This window comes from Nerophis ophidion, linkage group LG22 (assembly GCF_033978795.1).
Source record: "Nerophis ophidion isolate RoL-2023_Sa linkage group LG22, RoL_Noph_v1.0, whole genome shotgun sequence".
In the NCBI taxonomy this organism is placed as follows: domain Eukaryota; kingdom Metazoa; phylum Chordata; class Actinopteri; order Syngnathiformes; family Syngnathidae; genus Nerophis; species Nerophis ophidion.
Window position 1 is genome coordinate 1,806,265 of NC_084632.1, and position 19,490 is coordinate 1,825,754.

Below are 19,490 nucleotides of genomic sequence, written 5' to 3' on the forward strand. Positions count from 1 at the left end.
ATTAGTTTCACCTGGCACACGCACCTGATTTGTTTGGACTCACGCACCTGTCAATCACTGCACCACTATTTAAGCCTGTAGTTGCCAGGCAGTCAGCCTGGCGACATCACCCTCTACACACTGCTGACACTTCTGATTGTCCACTTATTGTCCGGGGCGGTTTAGCTCGGTTGGTAGAGCGGCCGTGCCAGCAACTTGAGGGTTGCAGGTTCGATTCCCGCTTCCGCCTAACTAGTCACTGCCGTTGTGTCCTTGGGCAAGACACTTTACCCACCTGCTCCCAGTGCCACCCACACTGGTTTAAATGTAACTTAGATATTGGGTTTCACTATGTAAAGCGCTTTGAGTCACCTGAGAAAAGCGCTATATAAATATAATTCACTTCACTTCACTTCTTGCCATAGTTTCATGTTTTTCACGTCACAGTAAGTGTAGTTTTGTTTCGGTAAATTGAGAGCTTTGCCTTCCGGCTCAGCTCCTTCTTCACTACAACGGATCGATACAGTGTCTGCATTATTGAAGACACCGCACCGATCCGCCTGTCCATCTCACCATCCACTCTTTCCTCACTCGTGAACAAAACTCCAAGGAAGTTGAACTCCTCCACTTAGACCAGGGTCTCCTCCCCAACCCGGGGATGGCACTCCACCTCTATGAAGAAAATAAATAAAGGTGTTTAGACCATCTGGTTATAATCTGATGCTCGTGTGCTGAGGCTACCGATAACCTGGTTGCCAAAGTATATGTTTATAATCTCCAAAAATCCATCTTGCCCGGCATCAAGACTGATCGGCCTCTGGTCCGTTCAGAAATCCCGAGGCCAATCCATGTCCTCAGAAGACAAAGTGACAGTTCCAGGTGTCAAGTCGGCGATGTTTTGATTGTCGTCAGTTGCAGAAATCACACATTTACGTGTCTTTTAGTTAGCAACAAAGCATCTGGCGTTTAAGTTGTGTTAGCCGTTGTGTATAAGTCAGAAGGGCTGCTATTAGAATGTCTGTCATGTAGTCATCTCACACTCTTGTCATGTAGTCATCTCACACTCTTGTCATGTAGTCATCTCACACTCTTGTCATGTAGTCATCTCACACCCTTGTCATGTAGTCATCTCACACCCTTGTCATGTAGTCATCTCACACTCTTGTCATGTAGTCATCTCACACTCTTGTCATGTAGTCATCTCACACTCTTGTCATGTAGTCATCTCACACTCTTGTCATGTAGTCATCTCACACTCTTGTCATGTAGTCATCTCACACCCTTGTCATGTAGTCATCTCACACCCTTGTCATGTAGTCATCTCACACCCTTGTCATGTAGTCATCTCACACTCTTGTCATGTAGTCATCTCACACTCTTGTCATGTAGTCATCTCACACTCTTGTCATGTAGTCATCTCACACTCTTGTCATGTAGTCACCTCACACTCTTGTCATGTAGTCACCTCACACTCTTGTCATGTAGTCATCTCACACTCTTGTCATGTAGTCATCTCACACTCTTGTCATGTAGTCACCTCACACTCTTGTCATGTAGTCACCTCACACTCTTGTCATGTAGTCATCTCACACTCTTGTCATGTAGTCATCTCACACTCTTGTCATGTAGTCACCTCACACTCTTGACATGTAGTCACCTCACACTCTTGTCATGTAGTCATCTCACACTCTTGTCATGTAGTCATCTCACACTCTTGTCATGTAGTCATCTCACACTCTTGTCATGTAGTCATCTCACACTCTTGTCATGTAGTCATCTCACACTCTTGTCATGTAGTCATCTCACACCCTTGTCATGTAGTCATCTCAGACTCTTGTCATGTAGTCATCTCACACTCTTGTCATGTAGTCATCTCACACTCTTGTCATGTAGTCATCTCACACTCTTGTCATGTAGTCATCTCACACTCTTGTCATGTAGTCATCTCACACCCTTGTCATGTAGTCATCTCACACTCTTGTCATGTAGTCATCTCACACCCTTGTCATGTAGCCATCTCACACCCTTGTCATGTAGTCATCTCACACTCTTGTCATGTAGTCATCTCACACTCTTGTCATGTAGTCATCTCACACTCTTGTCATGTAGTCATCTCACACTCTTGTCATGTAGTCATCTCACACTCTTGTCATGTAGTCATCTCACACTCTTGTCATCCTGTCCACAGCTAAGAGAATTGGAAGCGGGAAAATTGTTCCCATTGGACTAATTACAGGATACTCGCCTTCGTCATCTGGCTTTTTTTTGTGTGTGTGTGTGTGTGTGTGTGTGTGTGTGTGTGTGTGTGTGTGGTTGGTATGTTGTTTGTCAGACATGGATGGTTGCAGCCTTTTGTGTGTGTTGGTCTACTTGTGCTCCACTGCCTTCTGCCGGAATACATTTGGTCTAAGAAACTTGACAATGATACAGTAAATCAATCAATCAATGTTTATTTAATTAACCCCAAAGCACAAGTGTCTCAAAGGGCTGCACAAGCTACCACGACATCCTCGGTTCAGATCCCACATAGGGGCAAGGAAAAACTCACAGCCAAATGGGAAGTCCATGTGAATGACTATGAGGAACCTTGGAGAGGACCGCAGATGTGGGTGACCCCGTTCCTCTAGGGGAGACCGGATGCAATGGATGTCGAGTGGGTCTAGCATAATATTGTGAAAAGTCTAGTTCATAGTGGATCTAACATGATAGTGAGAGTCCAGTACATAGTGAATCTAACATATTAGTGAGAATCCGGTCCATAGTGGGGCCAGCAGGACCAGAGATGTCCCCAACTGATGCACATGTAAGCAGTCCACCCCAGGTCCCGACTCTGCACAGCCACCACTTCATGCATGGCCACCGGACCTCCGTAGAAGCATTTAAGTCTCATCTTAAAACTCATTAGTATACTCTAGCCTTTAAATAGACCCCCTTTTTAGACCAGTTGATCTGCCGTTTCTTTTCTGGGAGAGGGGAGCAGTGGCCAACAATATTAAATGTTAAATAAAACCTCTGCCTTGTTTTTAATCAATAGTTAGACCTGCTATGCTACTGTTGGTCATGATGGTGGTAGTTGGAGCCAAGTAGTTCTGAGCCCCTCTGTCCACAATCCAACATCATGTCCCGCACGTACTATCAACTCTCCCACTGTGTCCGCAGGGAACCTCGGCCGCGTGGACTACATCAGCGAATTCGAGTTCGACCTCTTCATCCGCCCCGACACCTGCAACCCTCGATTCCGAGTCTGGTTCAACTTCACGGTGGAGAATGTCCGTGAGACGCAGGTAGGTGTCATTTCCTTCTGTGGCTCACACCTGGTCCACTTATTTAATACCTGAATGATATACGCTTGGATGAAATGGAAATAATAGTCCTTTAAAATAAGTGTGTACCAGTGATGAGTTTATGACACTGTGGTGAGTGTCAGGCACACTTACTGGCTGCATTGACATTGCACTGATGCTGTCTGGTGTTTAATAATGAAGGAAATATGATTGTTTTGTTTTGCTTTTCTAACAAATAGCTGTGTGGAAAGGAATATGAAATGTGCATCTTTGGTTTAACTCTTGTGTAGTATTTATATTGTTGTTACTCTGATTTTGTGGCATTTTGTGGCTTTTAATGCCTCACCGTCCAACACTTTTATGTTAAAATGCTGAACAATAATCCCAATAAATATCTGTTAAGTATTTGAACATATAAGTGTTTGATGGTGAGGCATTAAAAAACCACAAAATGCAACGGGTCCATCGGACCCACAAACGCTGGCTAAGTAACAACAATTTGAATGTGGCACGGACAATTTCTCTGCCAGTTTATGCGTTCTTCCTTTGTGTTTCTGCACCTGCGGTTCCCACGCAAGGTTGCCAACATTGTTTGTTGACACCGTCTGCTCTCATTTTGTCGCACATTTGACCTTCTGATGTTCCGTGTACCTACACTCTGTCCTCCTCCTGTCTAGGCCTGCTCTGTGTGTATGTGTGTGTGTGTGTGTGCGTGTGTTAGCCCCGGACATCTTATATGTAATATAAATATGGTGTGTGGTCATTAAATATGTATTGTGACATATGTTCTTCAAAGAAAATGAGCCAAAGTCAGTGAGTCTCATTTTGAAAAATTAAATAATTGTATAATTTTCCTTTTAATAAAAAAAATGAAAACGGGTCCCACAGACCCAAATACCACACAAGGAAAAATAAAGGCATTTTGTCCCTATTTGGTGTTTTAACATCAAACAGTAATCCTCAGCTTTGGAAATGGTTCCTTTTTATTTGTCCAATTTCAGTATTTCACTCCTTTGACTTCTTTCAGTACGAACTGTCACTCTTGAGCAAAAATAAGCATTTTCTGATGAGCAGAGTTTGGTACTCCACAATTAAATAACACAGCAACTGTATCGGCCATGTGTTTTTTTTTATTTTTATTTGTTCTTTAAAGTTACACACACTTGGAGGTATCACAGAATCACTCCTAGTGTTCCATCATGCTTCGATACTTTTGTATTGTTTGACCCATCAAGACTGTACACCGCATTGGCTAATACTCTAAGACCCAGCACCTTTTTTTAACAATCCATTTTAAATAAATATAAAGACAAAATAAAAATATGTCAGTAAAATCATATTGTTTGTATAATTTAAAAAATCTGCAGGAATGCACATCCCGTTTCGCACACCCTGTTTTGCTGCAGGTCAACAGGCCACGCCCCCCATCCACAAGCGTGTTTATGTCTTTGTTTGTGTAATATTCCTACAAAATACACAATCTGGAAAGACACCACCAACAAACTTGGTTACACTTAATAAAGAATAAAAATTAAATCCATCCAAGATTAATGAAGATAAATTTTGAGTTAACTATGAACAAACTGTGATTAATTGCAAATAAATATTTTCATCGTTGGACAGCTCTAGTTTAAACCAAAGCCATATTCACACTTTTGTAGTCACTCTACAGCATCTGCAAAGACCCACCTTAGATTTGGATAAACACAATTTCCTTCACCATTTACAATGATCTCATTTAATTGAAAATCGTGTCGAATTCAGCTTCTCTTAAAAGCCATTTTGGCCGTCAGTGAAGAAAAATCCATATATGAGCTGACCTTATTATAAGTCGCAGGGTTCAAAGCGTAGAAAATAAGTAGTGAAATATAGTCTGGTATAACCCTTTTTCTGACTTTTTTCGAGGAAAGCAAATAATGTCTTATATTTACATCAATATGTCCCAAAAAATGAGCAGTTCTTTAAGGCTTCTGTTGTCAGTAGTGCAGGAATCAAACCGGGATCGTAACAATCCACATTTTAATGCATGAAACAGGAATCGAAACATGTAAGCGTAGCTCCTCCTCTAAATGCAAGTGCTCCTACAGCAGGAATGCACATTCAATATTTCCTACAAAATAAAAATCTGGCAAGACACCACCGACCGGTATAGCTTGGTTGGTAGAGCAGCCGTGTCAGCAACTTGAGGGTTGCAGGTTCGATTCCCGCTTCCGCCATCCTAGTCACTGCCGTTGTGTCTTTGGGCAAGACACTTTACCCACCTGCTCCCAGTGCCACCCACACTGCTTTAAATGTAACTTAGATATTGAGTTTCACTATGTAAAGCGCTTTGAGTCACTAGAGAAAAGCGCTATATAAATATAATTCACTTCACTACACTAATTAAAAACATGGAAGACTCTTGCTTCCGGGTTCTTGGGACCACCAATCACCGAACTGACAGGCTCTTCCAGGTTCACAACAATGTTTATTTTTCAATAAATTGTATGTGTTGTGCTTTTCAGCAATTGTCTTTAGTGTCCGTCAATCTGGCTCTCGCTCTCTCTCGTGCTCCAACTGCAGCTCTCCTCTCCTCCCCGGCTGCTGCCTTTTATCCGAGCCACAGGCGACTAGATAATCAGGCCCAGGTGGAATCTCTACGCACCTGTCGCTGATCCCACAGCCAGTCCTGGCATACCTCGTTTCGCTGCAGGTCCGCAGGCCACGCCCCCCTTTACAAGCGTGTTTATGTCTTTGTTAGTGTTGAGCTGTTTAAAAAAACGCATAATGTTTTTAAAAAAATAATAATAATTAAAGCTAAATAATTCACTCAATTAGTAATACAAAATAAATACGATCATCTGTCTGGGGACACTTAATGACTAAAAATGACATCTATCCGAGATTAATGGGGATTCATTTAGAGTTAACTATGATCAAACTGTGATTAATCGCAAATAAACCAAAGCCATATTCACACTTTTGTAGTCACTCTACAGCATTTGCAAAGACCCACCTTAGATTCTGACAGTTTGAGTCATTTTAGATCAGGGGTAGGGAACCTATGGCTCTAGAGCCAGATGTGGCTCTTTTGTTGACTGCATCTGGCTCTCTTATAAATCTGAGTTGACATTGCTTAACACGATAATTAATGAATAATTCCACTTGTAATCACAGTGTTAAAAATAATGTTCTAAATATAAAACATTCTCATGCATTTTTAATCCATCCATCCGTTTTCTATCGCACCTGTTTAAGAAGTTGCGTTAATAGTAGGAAGTTATTTATTTACTATTGGTTAGTGTGGGGCTTGTCCTCCTGGGGGTTCTTCAGACCGACATGAGAGCCTGTTTCAGGGTTACAACATTGTTTTATTTTTCAATAAGTCTCTCAGTTGCTTTCCAGCAATTGTCTTTTTGTCTTTCGTCCTTGCTTGTGCTTTGGTTCCAGCTCCAACCCCGTCTCTCCTCCTGGCTGCTGCTTATAACCGAGCGGCAGGTGATTAGATAACAAGGCCCAGATGGGCCATCTACACACCTGTCGCTGATTTCGAGGCTGATCCTGGCAACACCCTGCTTCGATGCAGGCCCGCAGGCCACGCCCCCCTCCACAGTTAGCTTCAGAATAACAATATTATCAAAAAAAAATATTATATGGCTCTTATAGAAATACATTTTAGAATATTTGGCTTCTTGGCTCTCTCAGCCAAAAAGGTTCCCGACCCCTGTTTTAGATGAACACCATTTTTTAATTAAAGCCGCAAACAGCGTTGGTCGGGTCCGACTTTGGCTGCTGCCCCTGCTAACCAAGCCCTGGTCTAAGACAAACCTACATAGAAGTGTTTGTTTAATGTCTCTACGACATTCCTAACAGAAGTTACAAGCAGTTTTGTCTGGGTTTTTTCCTAGGACGCGCTAGAGCGCAATTTGGACTTTTGGGGTTTGGTTGTTTATTAGATGGCAATTTATGCCAGTCCTGATGTGTGTGCAAAATTTGGTGAGTTTTGAAGCATGTTAAGGGGGTGAAATTACATTTCGGCGTTTCTGGATGTTGTTGATAAATGGCTTTCGCTTGGCATAGTAGAGCTTTAACTTGCACTTTGAAGCATTTTAAGGGGGTCAATTTACAGCTCAAAGAGGCAAAAATGAAATTTTTTAGGAACATTTGTGCAGGGGTTCTTTGAAGGCACGTAAAATCCAAACCGGAGCAGTATTCAAAACTCTTTTAGTATTTTTAAATCAGAAGGGTTCAATCTCTCTTCTGTGCGAGTTTGAAGCCGAAACGACAAACGCACTCAGAGGAGATAACGTTTGAAAAAAGGTGACGGCTCTTTACAACATTTTTATTTTGAAGGGGTATTTTTTAACTTCCTGTTGATTTTTGCTGCAGGATGTTATTTATTAAAATGTAGGTCTAAGTGAGACCTGCATAGAAGTTTTTGTTTCATGTCTCTCCGACATTCCTACCGGAAGTTAAAAGCAATTTTGTCTGTGTTGTCTTCCTAGGAGCAGTTTTTTCTGTGTTTTATTAAAAAATTGCGCCAGAGTGCAATTTTGAATTTTGGTGTTTGTTTTTTTCATTAGGTCGCAATTTCTGCCAGTCCTGATGTGTGCGCCAAGTTTGGTGAGTTTTGAACCATTTTAAGGGGGTCAAATTTCAGCTCAAAGAGGCAAAAATTGCAATTTTTGCCAAAATTTTGCTTTGAAGGGGTTTTTGCCAACTTCCCGTTGATTACATAGAGGTGTTTCTTTCATGTCTCTACGACATTCCTAACGGAAGTTACAAGCAGTCTGTTTTTTTTTCCCCAGGGGGCGCTAGCGCGCAATTTAGATTTTTCGGGCTAGGTTTTTTATTAAATGGCAATTTTCGCAGATCCTGATGTGTGTGTCAAATATGGTGAGTTTTGAAGCATGTTAAGTGGGTCCAATTACAGCTCGAAGAGGCGGCGGAATAATAAAGAATAATAAAATGCAGCAGTTTCAATCGGGTCCTTGGCCCATTGCAAAGGACTCCTTTGGAGTCCTTTGCAATGGGCCAAGGACCATAAATAAATCTCATTTAATTGACAATTGTGTCAAATTCAGCTTCTCTTAGAAGCCATTTTGGTGCTGCGGTATATGTGGTGAATCATTGTTGGAAAATGATGTCAAAACCATTACCTCTGAAAAAAAAAAAAAAAAAAAGCTTTGTCGTAATGAAACTGAATTTAATATCGACTACAAACTGACGAATTACACCCAAGATACAAGACTGTTTTTTTTCTTCCCTCCACCGATTTGAGACAATCTTCTCCCTGCCTGCATGGGTTCTTGTCTCAGTCTCCCGGGGTGTCACCGCCGAGGGTGCACGCCACGTCTGTGATTGGCGGACAGAGGTGGTCACATGGCACAGAGATAGATGCACTGTATGCCGTGACAGGTAACGTGGCTCAGGGGAGGCGGCTGCTATTTAAATATGACTTTGTTGGATAAGAAGGGAGGTAAAGCTGGAAACATTGGCAATAAATCCCCCCGGTTGTTTGCCGTATCCTTGTTGCGTGAACACGCTCGGCGGGCTGGGATAAGACGCCAAACAACCAAAGAGACAATGCAAACATGGAGAGAAGCCAGGTGGAAAGAAATAGATTGGGATACAAAACTAAAGATGAATCCACAGCGTGTTTTCCCGTGGAGTGTCCAACACGCCCAATCTGAGGCTATCAGGCCCGTCGGCCCCCATCTCCCCGCAGTGCTGGAGTCAGCACTAATCACATTTTATGGCTCTGAGATGAATGGGAGGCCTCGACTCCGAGCTGAATCGATCCCAGGGCTAGATAGGCCGGCACCGGCAGTCGCAGCCAACAGGATATTTGCTGCTGGGGCAAAATGACAGAAGAAAGTGTGGGAGAGACGCATGGAAGACGTGTTCATAATAGCAACGCCGGTGCGTACGAGTGGTTTCCCCATACCAATATTTTGCTACGCGTACCAAAACGATTTCCGTACTTTTAGTTGTTCTTTACTAAAAATCCACACATTTGTTGGGTCGCACAGTGTTTCTTAAACTGTGGTTTGATCTGGTGGTATGCCAAAGAATTAGTAGATTTAAAAACTGCAAAGAAATATCCATAAATTAGCTGCACCGTTTTATAGGCCACAGTTTTCAAAGCGTAGGAAAAGAATAGCGGCTTTAGTCTGGATTTTTCAGTAAATATATATATATTTTTTTTTTGCCAGAAATCCACACATTTGTGGGGTTGCACAGTGGTTCTTAAACTGTGGTTTCATCTCGTGGTATGCCAAAAAATCACTAGATTTAAAAACTGCAAATACATACAAATTAGCCACACCGTTTTATAGGCCGCAGTGCTCAAAGCGTAGGAAAAGAGTAGCGGCTTTAGTCTGGATTTTACAGTAAATAATCTGTTGTTGTTTTTTTTTTTTTTTTAATGAAAAATCCACACATTTGTTGGGTTGCACAGTGGTTCTTAAACTGTGGTTACATTTAGTGGTATGTCAAATAACTACTAGATTTATAAACTGCGAACAAAATCCATAAATTAGCCGCACCATTTTATAGGCCACGATGTACAAAGCGTAGGAAAAGAGTAGCGGCTTTAGTCTTGATTTTACAGTAAATATATATATTTTTTTCTTAACCAAAAATCCACACATTCGTTGGGTTGCATAGTGGTTTTTAAACTGTGGTTTCATCTCGTGGGATGTCAAAGATTCACTAGATTTAAAAACTGCAAAGAAAAATCCATATATTAACCACACCGTTTTATAGGCGGCAGTGTCCAAAGCGTAGGAAAAATGTAGCGGCTTTAGTCTGGATTTTACAGTAAATAAACTGTTTTTTTGTATTTTTTTTTAACCAAGAATCCACACAGTTGTTGGGTTTCACAGTGGTTCTTAAACTGTGGATTCACCCATTGGTATGCCAAATAATCTTTATATTTAAAAACTGCAAAGAAAAATCCATAAATTAGCCGCACCATTTTATAGGCCGCGGTGTCTAAGCGTGGGAAAAGATTGGCGGCTTTAGTCTGGATTTTACAGTAAATCAACTTTTTTTTTCTTTTTTTTAACCAAAAATCCACACATTTGTGGGGTTGCACAGTGGTTCTTAAACTGTGGTTTCATCTCGTGGGATGCCAAAGATTCACTAGATTTAAAAACTGCAAATACATATCTATAAATTAGCCGCACTGTTTTATAGGCCACAGTGCTCAAAGCGTAGGAAAAGAGTAGCAGCTTTAGTCTGGATTTTACAGTAAATAAACTGTTGTTGTTGGGTTTTTTTCATACCAAAAATCCACACGTTTGTGGAGTTGCACAGTGGTTCTTAAACTGTGGTTACATTTAGTGGTATCTCAAATAACTACTAGATTTATAAACTGCGAACAAAAATCCATAAATTAGCTGCACCGTTTTATAGGCGGCAGTGTTCAAAGCCTAGGAAAAGAGTAGACGCTTTAGTCTGGATTTTACAGTAAATAAACTGTTTTATTTTGTTTATTTTTTTTAACCAAAAATCCACACATTTGTGGGGTTTCAGAGTGGTTCTTAAACTGTGGTTTCATCTCGTGGTATGCCAAAGAATTACTAGATTTAAAAACTGCAAAGAAAAATCCATACATTAGCCACACCGTTTTATAGGCGGCAGTGTTCAAAGCGTAGGAAAAATGTAGCAGCTTTAGTCTGGATTTTATAGTAAATAAACTGTTTTTTTAATTATTATTATTATGTATTTATTTTTTTACCAAACATCCACATGTTTGTGTGGTTGCACAGTGGTTCTTAAACTGTGGTTTCATCTGGTGGTATGCCAAAGAATTACTAGATTTAAAAACTGCAAACAAAAAATCCGGTAATTAGCCGGACTGTTTTATAGGTGGCAGTGTTCAAAGCGTAGGAAAAAAGTCGCGGCTTTAGTGTCATGACCCGTGGTCCGGATCATGTTTAGCTTGGTTATGGTCTGTTAGTTTTGGACTCCCTTAGTTCCTGTTGTGTGGAACTCCTGGGTTTGTTTTGGTCACCAAGGGGATTCAACCAACCAACCTTTTCGAAACCAAGAGCTATTCTTTGGTACTGATTAATGCGAAGGGCTACCAGTTTGATACGCACTTACATAAATTGTATTTGTCTCATTCTGTTGTACATTTTTTTCCCTTTTACGGAAGGTTTTTTGTAGAGAATAGATTATGGAAAAAACACTTAATTGAATGATTTAAAAGAGGAGAAAACACAAAAAAAATGAAAATTAAATTTTGAAACATAGTTTATCTTCAATATCGACTCTATAAAACTCAAAATTCTACTGAAAAAAAGAAGAGGAAAAACTAGATAATTGGAATCTTTTGAAAAAAAATTGAATTTATGGAACATCATTCGGAATTTTTCCTAAATAATATTAATTTTTGAGTTTTGATGACATGTTTTAAATAGATTAAAATCCAATCTGCACTTTTTTTGAATATATAACAAATTGGACCAAGCTATATTTCTAACAAAGACAAATCATTATTTCTTCTAGAATTTCCAGAACAAAATTTTTAAAATGAATTCAAAAGACTTTGAGATAAGATTTAAATTTGAGTCTACAGATTTTCTAGATTTGCCAGAATATTTTTTTTAAATTTCAATCATAAATTTGAAGAAATATTTCACAAAAACAGAAGCTAAAATGAAGAATTAAATTAAAATGTATTTATTATTCTTTACAATACAAAAATAAATTTACTTGAACATTGATTTAAATTGTCAGGAAAGAAGAGGAAGGAATTTAAAAGGTAAAAAGGTATATGTGTTTAAAAATCCTAAAATAATTGTATTTTTTCTCTAAAATTGTCTTTCTGAAAGATATAAGAAGCAAAGTTAAAAAAAAATAAAAATGTATTTAAACAAGTGAAGACCAAGTCTTTAAAATATTTTCTTGGATTTTCAAATTCTATTTGAGTTTTGTCTCTCTTAGAATTAAAAATGTCAAGCAAAGCGAGACCAGTTTGCTAGTAAATAAATATAATTTAAAAAATAGAGGCAGCTCACTGGTAAGTGCTGCTATTTGAGCTATTTTTAGAACAGGCCAGCGGGCGACTCATCTGGTCCTTACGGGCGACCCGCGGGCACCACGTTGGTGACCCCTGCTTTACGGTAATGTGTTCATCATTTCACACATAAGTCGCTCCTGAGTATAAGTCGCACCCCCGGCCAAACTGTGAATAAAAACTGCGACTTATAGTCCGAAAAATACGATAATTCATCTTCGCACAATCGGTGGCCTGCTTACACGAGGTGAGAACATCAGTTTTTTTGGAACATGGCACGCCTCACCTAGGATTGTCTCCCTCATCCATCTGATGTCAAAACCCAGGTGTGAATTGAACATATTCCACTGGAATGGGTTTTGTGCATAGGTAGATATTATTCCATAGTGGGCAGAATCCTCAGACGGAAGTTAAAATCCTAAAATTGGTGTGATTTTGGGTGCAAGACTGCGGGCTAATGGGAGGAGTGCGTCAGAGGACTAAGTGCAGCTGTGTGAGGAGATGCTGTTCTATGGAGATATCAGCCAGGGCTGCTGGAGTGTTTCATCCAGCTAAGCCTTGCTAACTCTCAGCAGCGAGCAGCGAGCCAGGGGAACGGGGGGAACACTACAAGCTCGTGATATTGGAAGTGAGATGGCTATTTTGAAGGAATGTAAGCTGCTGAAACAGATTTGGTCTGCCTCAATCAGCTTAGCAGCTTTGTTGAAATTGGCTTCACCGTAGAAGCGGATATGATGGATGGTCAGGTGGATGAACGTCTCCTTTTTGTGGGTTCTGTTTTTCTTCCTCGATTCTGTTTTTTTTTTTGCATTTCCCAAAACACTTCGCATACTTCCCAAAATCTAGTGCTGGTTCCGGTTTAGTGGGTTGCAATGAGATAGCTCTGGTTTTTGTCACAGGGAAGCAAACGTGGAGAAACTGTACCGTGTTTCACAAAAGTTGAGTACGCTGTTCATGTTTCAGCAATCGCTATTGACACGGTGGTGCCTTGGAATAAAGTCATGCCCACAACAACTCATATTGTTGCAGGCATGGCCATCTGACACATGAACAATTAAAGCTGCAAGCAGCGATGGACAGGACTGCTTTGGCTGCTGCCCCCGCGACCCAATCCCAGATAAGCAGTAGAAAATGGATGGATGGATTATTACACAGAGAAAAAGTTGTATACACATGTGTTATACATCAGTCTCATAGTAATAACAGTTGTAAAGTGGCTTGGGCATTTTATAAGGACGCCTTGGTGCCGCTATTTTGAGACTCTAATGCATGGTGAATGTAATGCAGTTGTTGTATTGAAGTGGGAATAGCAAACTTCCTGTTGGTTTTAGTTGGGGGTTGTCAGTGAATGAAATATAGGTCTCAGTGAGACCTACATTGAGGTTTTTGTTTCATGTGTGTATGACGGTCCTACTTTTGTCCGAGCAAAAAGCTGCCATTTTGTGACAACAGCAGCAGCGCAATGGTTCTTTGCGGGCTCATAAAATCCAAACCGGGGTAGTAATTAACTTTTAATCGGAAGGGTTGAATCCCTCTTCTGTGCTTATTTGAAGCCGAAACGACAAACGGCCTCAAAGGAGATACTTGAAAAAAAGCAACATTTTTTTAGCCAACTTTTGTATTGAAGTGGGAATAGCAAACTTCATATTAATTTTAGCCGAGGGGTGTCAGTGTATGAAATATAGGTCTAACTGAGACCTACGTAGTGGATTTTGTTTCATGTGTGTATGACATTCCTACTGGAAGTTACATACAGTTTTGTCTGTGTTTTCTTCCTAGTGGCGCTCAAGCGTAATTTTGAGTTCTGAGGTTTGGTTTTTTGATTAGATCGCAATTGTCCCCAGTCCCAGCTTTGGTGAGTTTTGATGCATGTTAAGGGGGTCATATTACAGCTCAAAGAGGCGGCGGTATAATAATAAATAACAATAATAATAATAATAAAACCTTAGAAATTCATTACGGTCTTCTCTCCCAAAGGGACATCTGTCCCTAATAACAAGATCTGATAGCTCAGTTACAACTCAAGTTATTGTATTCCGTGCTATGTGTTTTATGTCGTACGATCGCAACTAGTAAGATTCCTAGTTTGTGAACCCGTTCTCAAACAATGGCAATAAAAACTATTTTTGATTCTAATTCTGATTCTGATTGCTATACAGTGTCACCACATTCCGTGCTCACTGCACAATTTGAACATGGAACATGGCTTTTAAAAAGAATAACGACTTTTTCGGGCATTTACTTATATGACCCAATCCAAGCAATGTTCCCTAATCCTGGAGGGGAAAAAAAAATCAACCAACACAAAAAATGAAGAAAAATGTCACATAGAACACAACCTGCTCACTGAATTTAGTGGATATTATAGAAAACAGCCAGCCACCATAACGATTGAAAAAATACACCCACTTAAATTCAATGATCGGAGAAATGCAAATTGGGAAAAACGCAAAAAACTCTTTGCCACATTTTAGCTGCTTGATATTTCTGGTTGATTACAAACCTTTTAAGGAAGTCCTCACAAAGGTAAACAAGGTAGGAGTTGAACTTTCACTATTTCACTATGCAATACTAATAATTAATGTTTATATAAAAACTATTTTATTATAGTATGCACACACACATACATATATATCCATAAATATATATAATGTTATTATATTTATAATATATAATACAATATAATACAATGTAATACAATGTATTATATAATACATATATATGTATGTATATATATATATATATATATATATGTGTATATATATATATATGTGTATATATATGTATATATATGTGTATATATGTGTATATATGTATATATATATGTATATATATGTGTATGTATATGTATATATGTGTATATATATGTATATATGTGTATATATATGTATACATATGTATATATGTATATATATGTATATATATGTATATACATATGTATATATATGTATATATATGTATATATATGTATATATATATATGTGTGTATATGTGTATATATGTATATATATATGTATATATATATGTATATATATATATATATATATATATATATATATATGTGTATATATATATATGTATATATAAGTGTATATATGTGTATATATATGTATATATATGTATACATATGTATATATGTATATATATGCATATATATATGTATATATATATGTATATATATATGTATATATATATATATATATATATATATATATATATATATATACCTGTCTGTATGTATGTATGTATGTTTTTGGATCATAGTCAGTGAATCGCAGTATTGACTTACTATCCACTGAAAATGAGTCAACACGCAGCTATTCTTGATTATTATGATAAGTATGTCTTGTCCAGAGTCAAGCAGGGTATTTTCATGGTCTGGGCTGCATGAGTGCTGCCAGTACAAGGTTCATTGTGGAAAACAAGGTTCATTGTGGCAAACAAGAATGCTAAAATGTACTTTGGCATTCTTAAGGAAATGATGATCACCCCCATTGGTAAACTGCTAATTTGCTTGATAAAACAGTGTATTAACATGTTCCTATTATTTTGATATCGAATCAGAAAATATCATACTGTGCTTCCTAGCTCCCAACTCTGAGTACACCATGCGAGACCCACAAACTGCTGACTTACTGTACACCATACAAAAAGTTAATGTTCTAAATCCAAATGAAGTGAACCTGGACAAGCGATCTTGCCGCCAGCACCATTGCATTCCGTCCCGCTGCCTAGGTTACAAGCAGAAAGCGGTGGACGAGTTGATATGACAGCCCATTGGGCAAGTTGATATGCCATTCCATTCTGCTGTAGGGGTGTGCTAAATGTCAGGCTCCGTGAAGGGTACGGCTGTGAGCTATTATCATTGGGGCCTTCAGGGAGCCATTCATAGAAGACAGGCAGTAAAACCTTGCACCGAGCACCTTCAACTCGGGTGATTTGTAAGCCTCACTTGCCCGGCCAAAGCACAGTACAGAACGGTTACTCACCATAACCAGGGAAGAGGATGAAGTGCTGCACAGTATTCCATGTTATACCTTCAATCCTCCATGGGCCACGCTTGCTTTAATGTCGGAGACTTTGCTTGCCGCATATAAAATTCATCATCAGTGATATCATGCGGGCCGACACAGTTGAGACGTCAGATATTGACTACCAGAGCGTTGAAGGTGTGAGGCAATCAAGGACTGTTTGGGTAATGTCAAGCAACCACGCTCGTGTTTTTCCAACGGTTAAAAATCATGCATTCAATGAACAAAAGCATTGAAACTATTTCCCGTTATTGCTTAGACTTTAACGACGTCTCCTCCGGCTCATTGAATATGTTTGGTGGTCAAGCAGCATCACTTCTTAATGGCTACTAGGCCCCATTTAGCCTTTTTCCAAGGAAGAATGTCGCTTTGCTTGTGTCGTTTTTGGCTGTACAAACCGTTCAATATACGAAAAGGATATAGGTTTCTTCAGAGTTCCTCGAGAGTTAATCGAGAAGGGCGGAAGACTACAAGTTTGTACTAAATCCAGTACTAGGGAGCAGAGTCAAAGAACGCACACCTTTGTGTCACGGAGGGTAAAACTGGTGGACCCAAATGCAGAAAAGACAAGCTGAATTAGAGTTCAAGGGTTATTATTAATAAAACCTGAGGGAAGGGAGGGATCTTGTAGTCCTTGGCTTTGCAGTCCAGGAGAGCAGGCTGAGTCTAGCAGGCTGTGGGTAGCAGGCTGTGGGTAGCAGGCTGTGGCTAGCAGGCTGTGGGTAGCAGGCTGTGGGTAGCAGGCTGTGGCTAGCAGGCTGTGGCTAGCAGGCTGAGACTAGCAGGCTGTGGCTAGCAGGCCAAGGCTAGCAGGTTGTGGCTAGCAGGCTGTGGCTAGCAGGCCGTGGCTAGCAGGCCGAGGCTAGCAGGCTGTGGCTAGCAGGCTGTGGGTAGCAGGCTGTGGCTAGCAGGCTGTGGGTAGCAGGCTGTGGGTAGCAGGCTGTGGCTAGCAGGCTGTGGCTAGCAGGCTGAGACTAGCAGGCTGTGGCTAGCAGGCCAAGGCTAGCAGGTTGTGGCTAGCAGGCTGTGGCTAGCAGGCCGTGGCTAGCAGGCCGAGGCTAGCAGGCTGTGGCTAGCAGGCTCTGGCTAGCAGGCTGTGGCTAGCAGGCTGTGGCTAGCAGGCTGTGGCTAGCAGGCCGAGGCTAGCAGGCCGAGGCTAGCAGGCTGTGGCTAGCAGGCCGTGGCTAGCAGGCCGTGGCTAGCAGGCTGTGGCAGGCACACACAGCAGGTAGTGAACTGAAGGCAGAGGAAAAAAACGGGGGTAAGATGATGAGCCAAAAAAGAAAAAAAAATAGCAGGTTTGCAAGATTTTCAAAGGTGCTAGAATTGTAGGACAAACTGACGAGAAGCGTTACCACAAGTAGCAAGGTGAAAGTTGTTTGCCTAAAGTCCTGTGAGCATGTTTTTCTTTGTTCTGTCTGATTTATTTCTTAATAAATCATTTTTCCTACCTGCACACTGTGTCCGAGGTCTGTCTGTATTCCTGGGAGAACGAAATCCGCATCACCGTCCGCCCGGGTCGTTACAGAAAGTCCAAATCAAAATGAGGTGACGTACAATCTTTCGCCAGAGCGTGCTGGAGACTGTACAAGAGTGCAGACCAGACGTTTCTCCTCAAATTGAGCCAAATTTTATTTAGTCTCTGTTTGATTATTTGCTTCTTGTCCTGTTTAATAGATGTGAAGTGCTAATTGTATTTTTCTCTTTGGAGACTTTGTATGTGGAAGTAATATGCAACTGTAATTATTATTCGCTAGTTTGAATTGACAAATGTCATGTTGTCGACCGCGTTATTGTTTCTTTGCATTTAACAACAAGAGCACAGTCACCCAAGTCAAATTGTGTGTGTGTGTTAAAGCCAACAAGCCAATAAAACTGATTCTGAATCTGATTAAAGACAACACATGTCTCGGTGAGCGCTTCGCTGTTGTGTAGCTGCTAGCTACCAAGAGTTTGAAACTTTGAGAGACGGATTTCCCCCATTGTTCTGGAAAGTATATTATAAAATAACGTCAAATCAGTTTTTTAATCTGTCATTTTCCCCGTAGTCGTTCAAGGCAATTAGGGAGGAAGTCATCAACCGGCATCCCTGTTGGATACAGATATCTTAACAAATATCTGACGCTGCATTAAATATTCATCCTAGTTGTTGTTCTATCTAGGACAGGGCCTGGTAAAGAAAAATCGGATACAACAAGTTGATGTATTTCACCGTTTTGTTAATTCAACACAGATTCAATCCAAAGTAGTTCAAGACATCTTAAAATGTTAAATAGCATGAATAAGAAATAAAGTCTACATTTCCACTTTGCTTTGTTTGTATTCCTGTGATAAGCTCTTGTCTGATAACATTCAATATTTACTACTTTCTTCTCATAACATCTTGTAAGATTTATATATATTTTTTTGAAGGTTTAAGACTATTTTAGGAATGAGTTGCAGGCCTGCAGAAATGAGCTATGACACCGCTTGATGTTTACAATACTATTTGTGAGTTGAAAGAGAGCTGCGGTGCTGGTCCTGGGGCGGTATAGCTCGGTTGGTGGAGTGGCCGTGCCAGCAACTTGAGTGTTCCAGGTCTGATCCCCGCTTCCACCATCCTAGTCACTACTGTTGTGTCCTTGGGCAAGACACTTTACCCACCTGCTCCCAGTGCCACCCACACTGCTTTAAATGTAACTCAGATATTGGGTTTCACTATGTAAAGCGCTTTGAGTCACTAGAGAAAAGGGCTATATAAACACAATTCACTTCAATCAATCAATCAATCAATGTTTATTTATATAGCCCCAAATCACAAATGTCTCAAAGGGCTGCACAAATCATTACGACTACAACATCCTCGGAAGAACCCACAAAAGGGCAAGGAAAACTCACACCCAGTGGGCAGGGAGAATTCACATCCAGTGGGACGCCAGTGACAATAATGACTATGAGAAACCTTGGAGAGGACCTCAGATGTGGGCAACCCCCCCTCTAGGGGACCGAAAGCCATGGATGTGGAGCGGGTCTAACATGATACTGTGAAAGTTCAATCCATAGTGGCTCCAACACAGCCGCGAGAGTTCAGTTCAAAGCGGATCCAAGACAGCAGCTAGAGTCCCGTCCACAGGAAACCATCTCAAGCGGAGGCGGATCAACAGCGTAGAGATGTCCCCAACCGATACACAGGCGAGCGGTCCATCCTGG

The 19,490-nt window shown here is 40.4% G+C and overlaps 1 protein-coding gene across 3 annotated transcripts in view; it reads left to right on the forward strand.

Annotated features, from left to right (window-relative positions):
• Positions 1-19,490, forward strand: part of agbl4 (AGBL carboxypeptidase 4) — an 861,886-nt gene that overhangs the window by 48,012 nt on the left and 794,384 nt on the right. For all 3 annotated transcript variants that reach the window (XM_061882975.1, XM_061882976.1, XM_061882977.1), the window contains exon 3: positions 3,139-3,263. In XM_061882975.1, the coding sequence (XP_061738959.1) occupies positions 3,139-3,263 (125 nt within the window). The remainder of the gene's footprint in view (positions 1-3,138; positions 3,264-19,490) is intronic.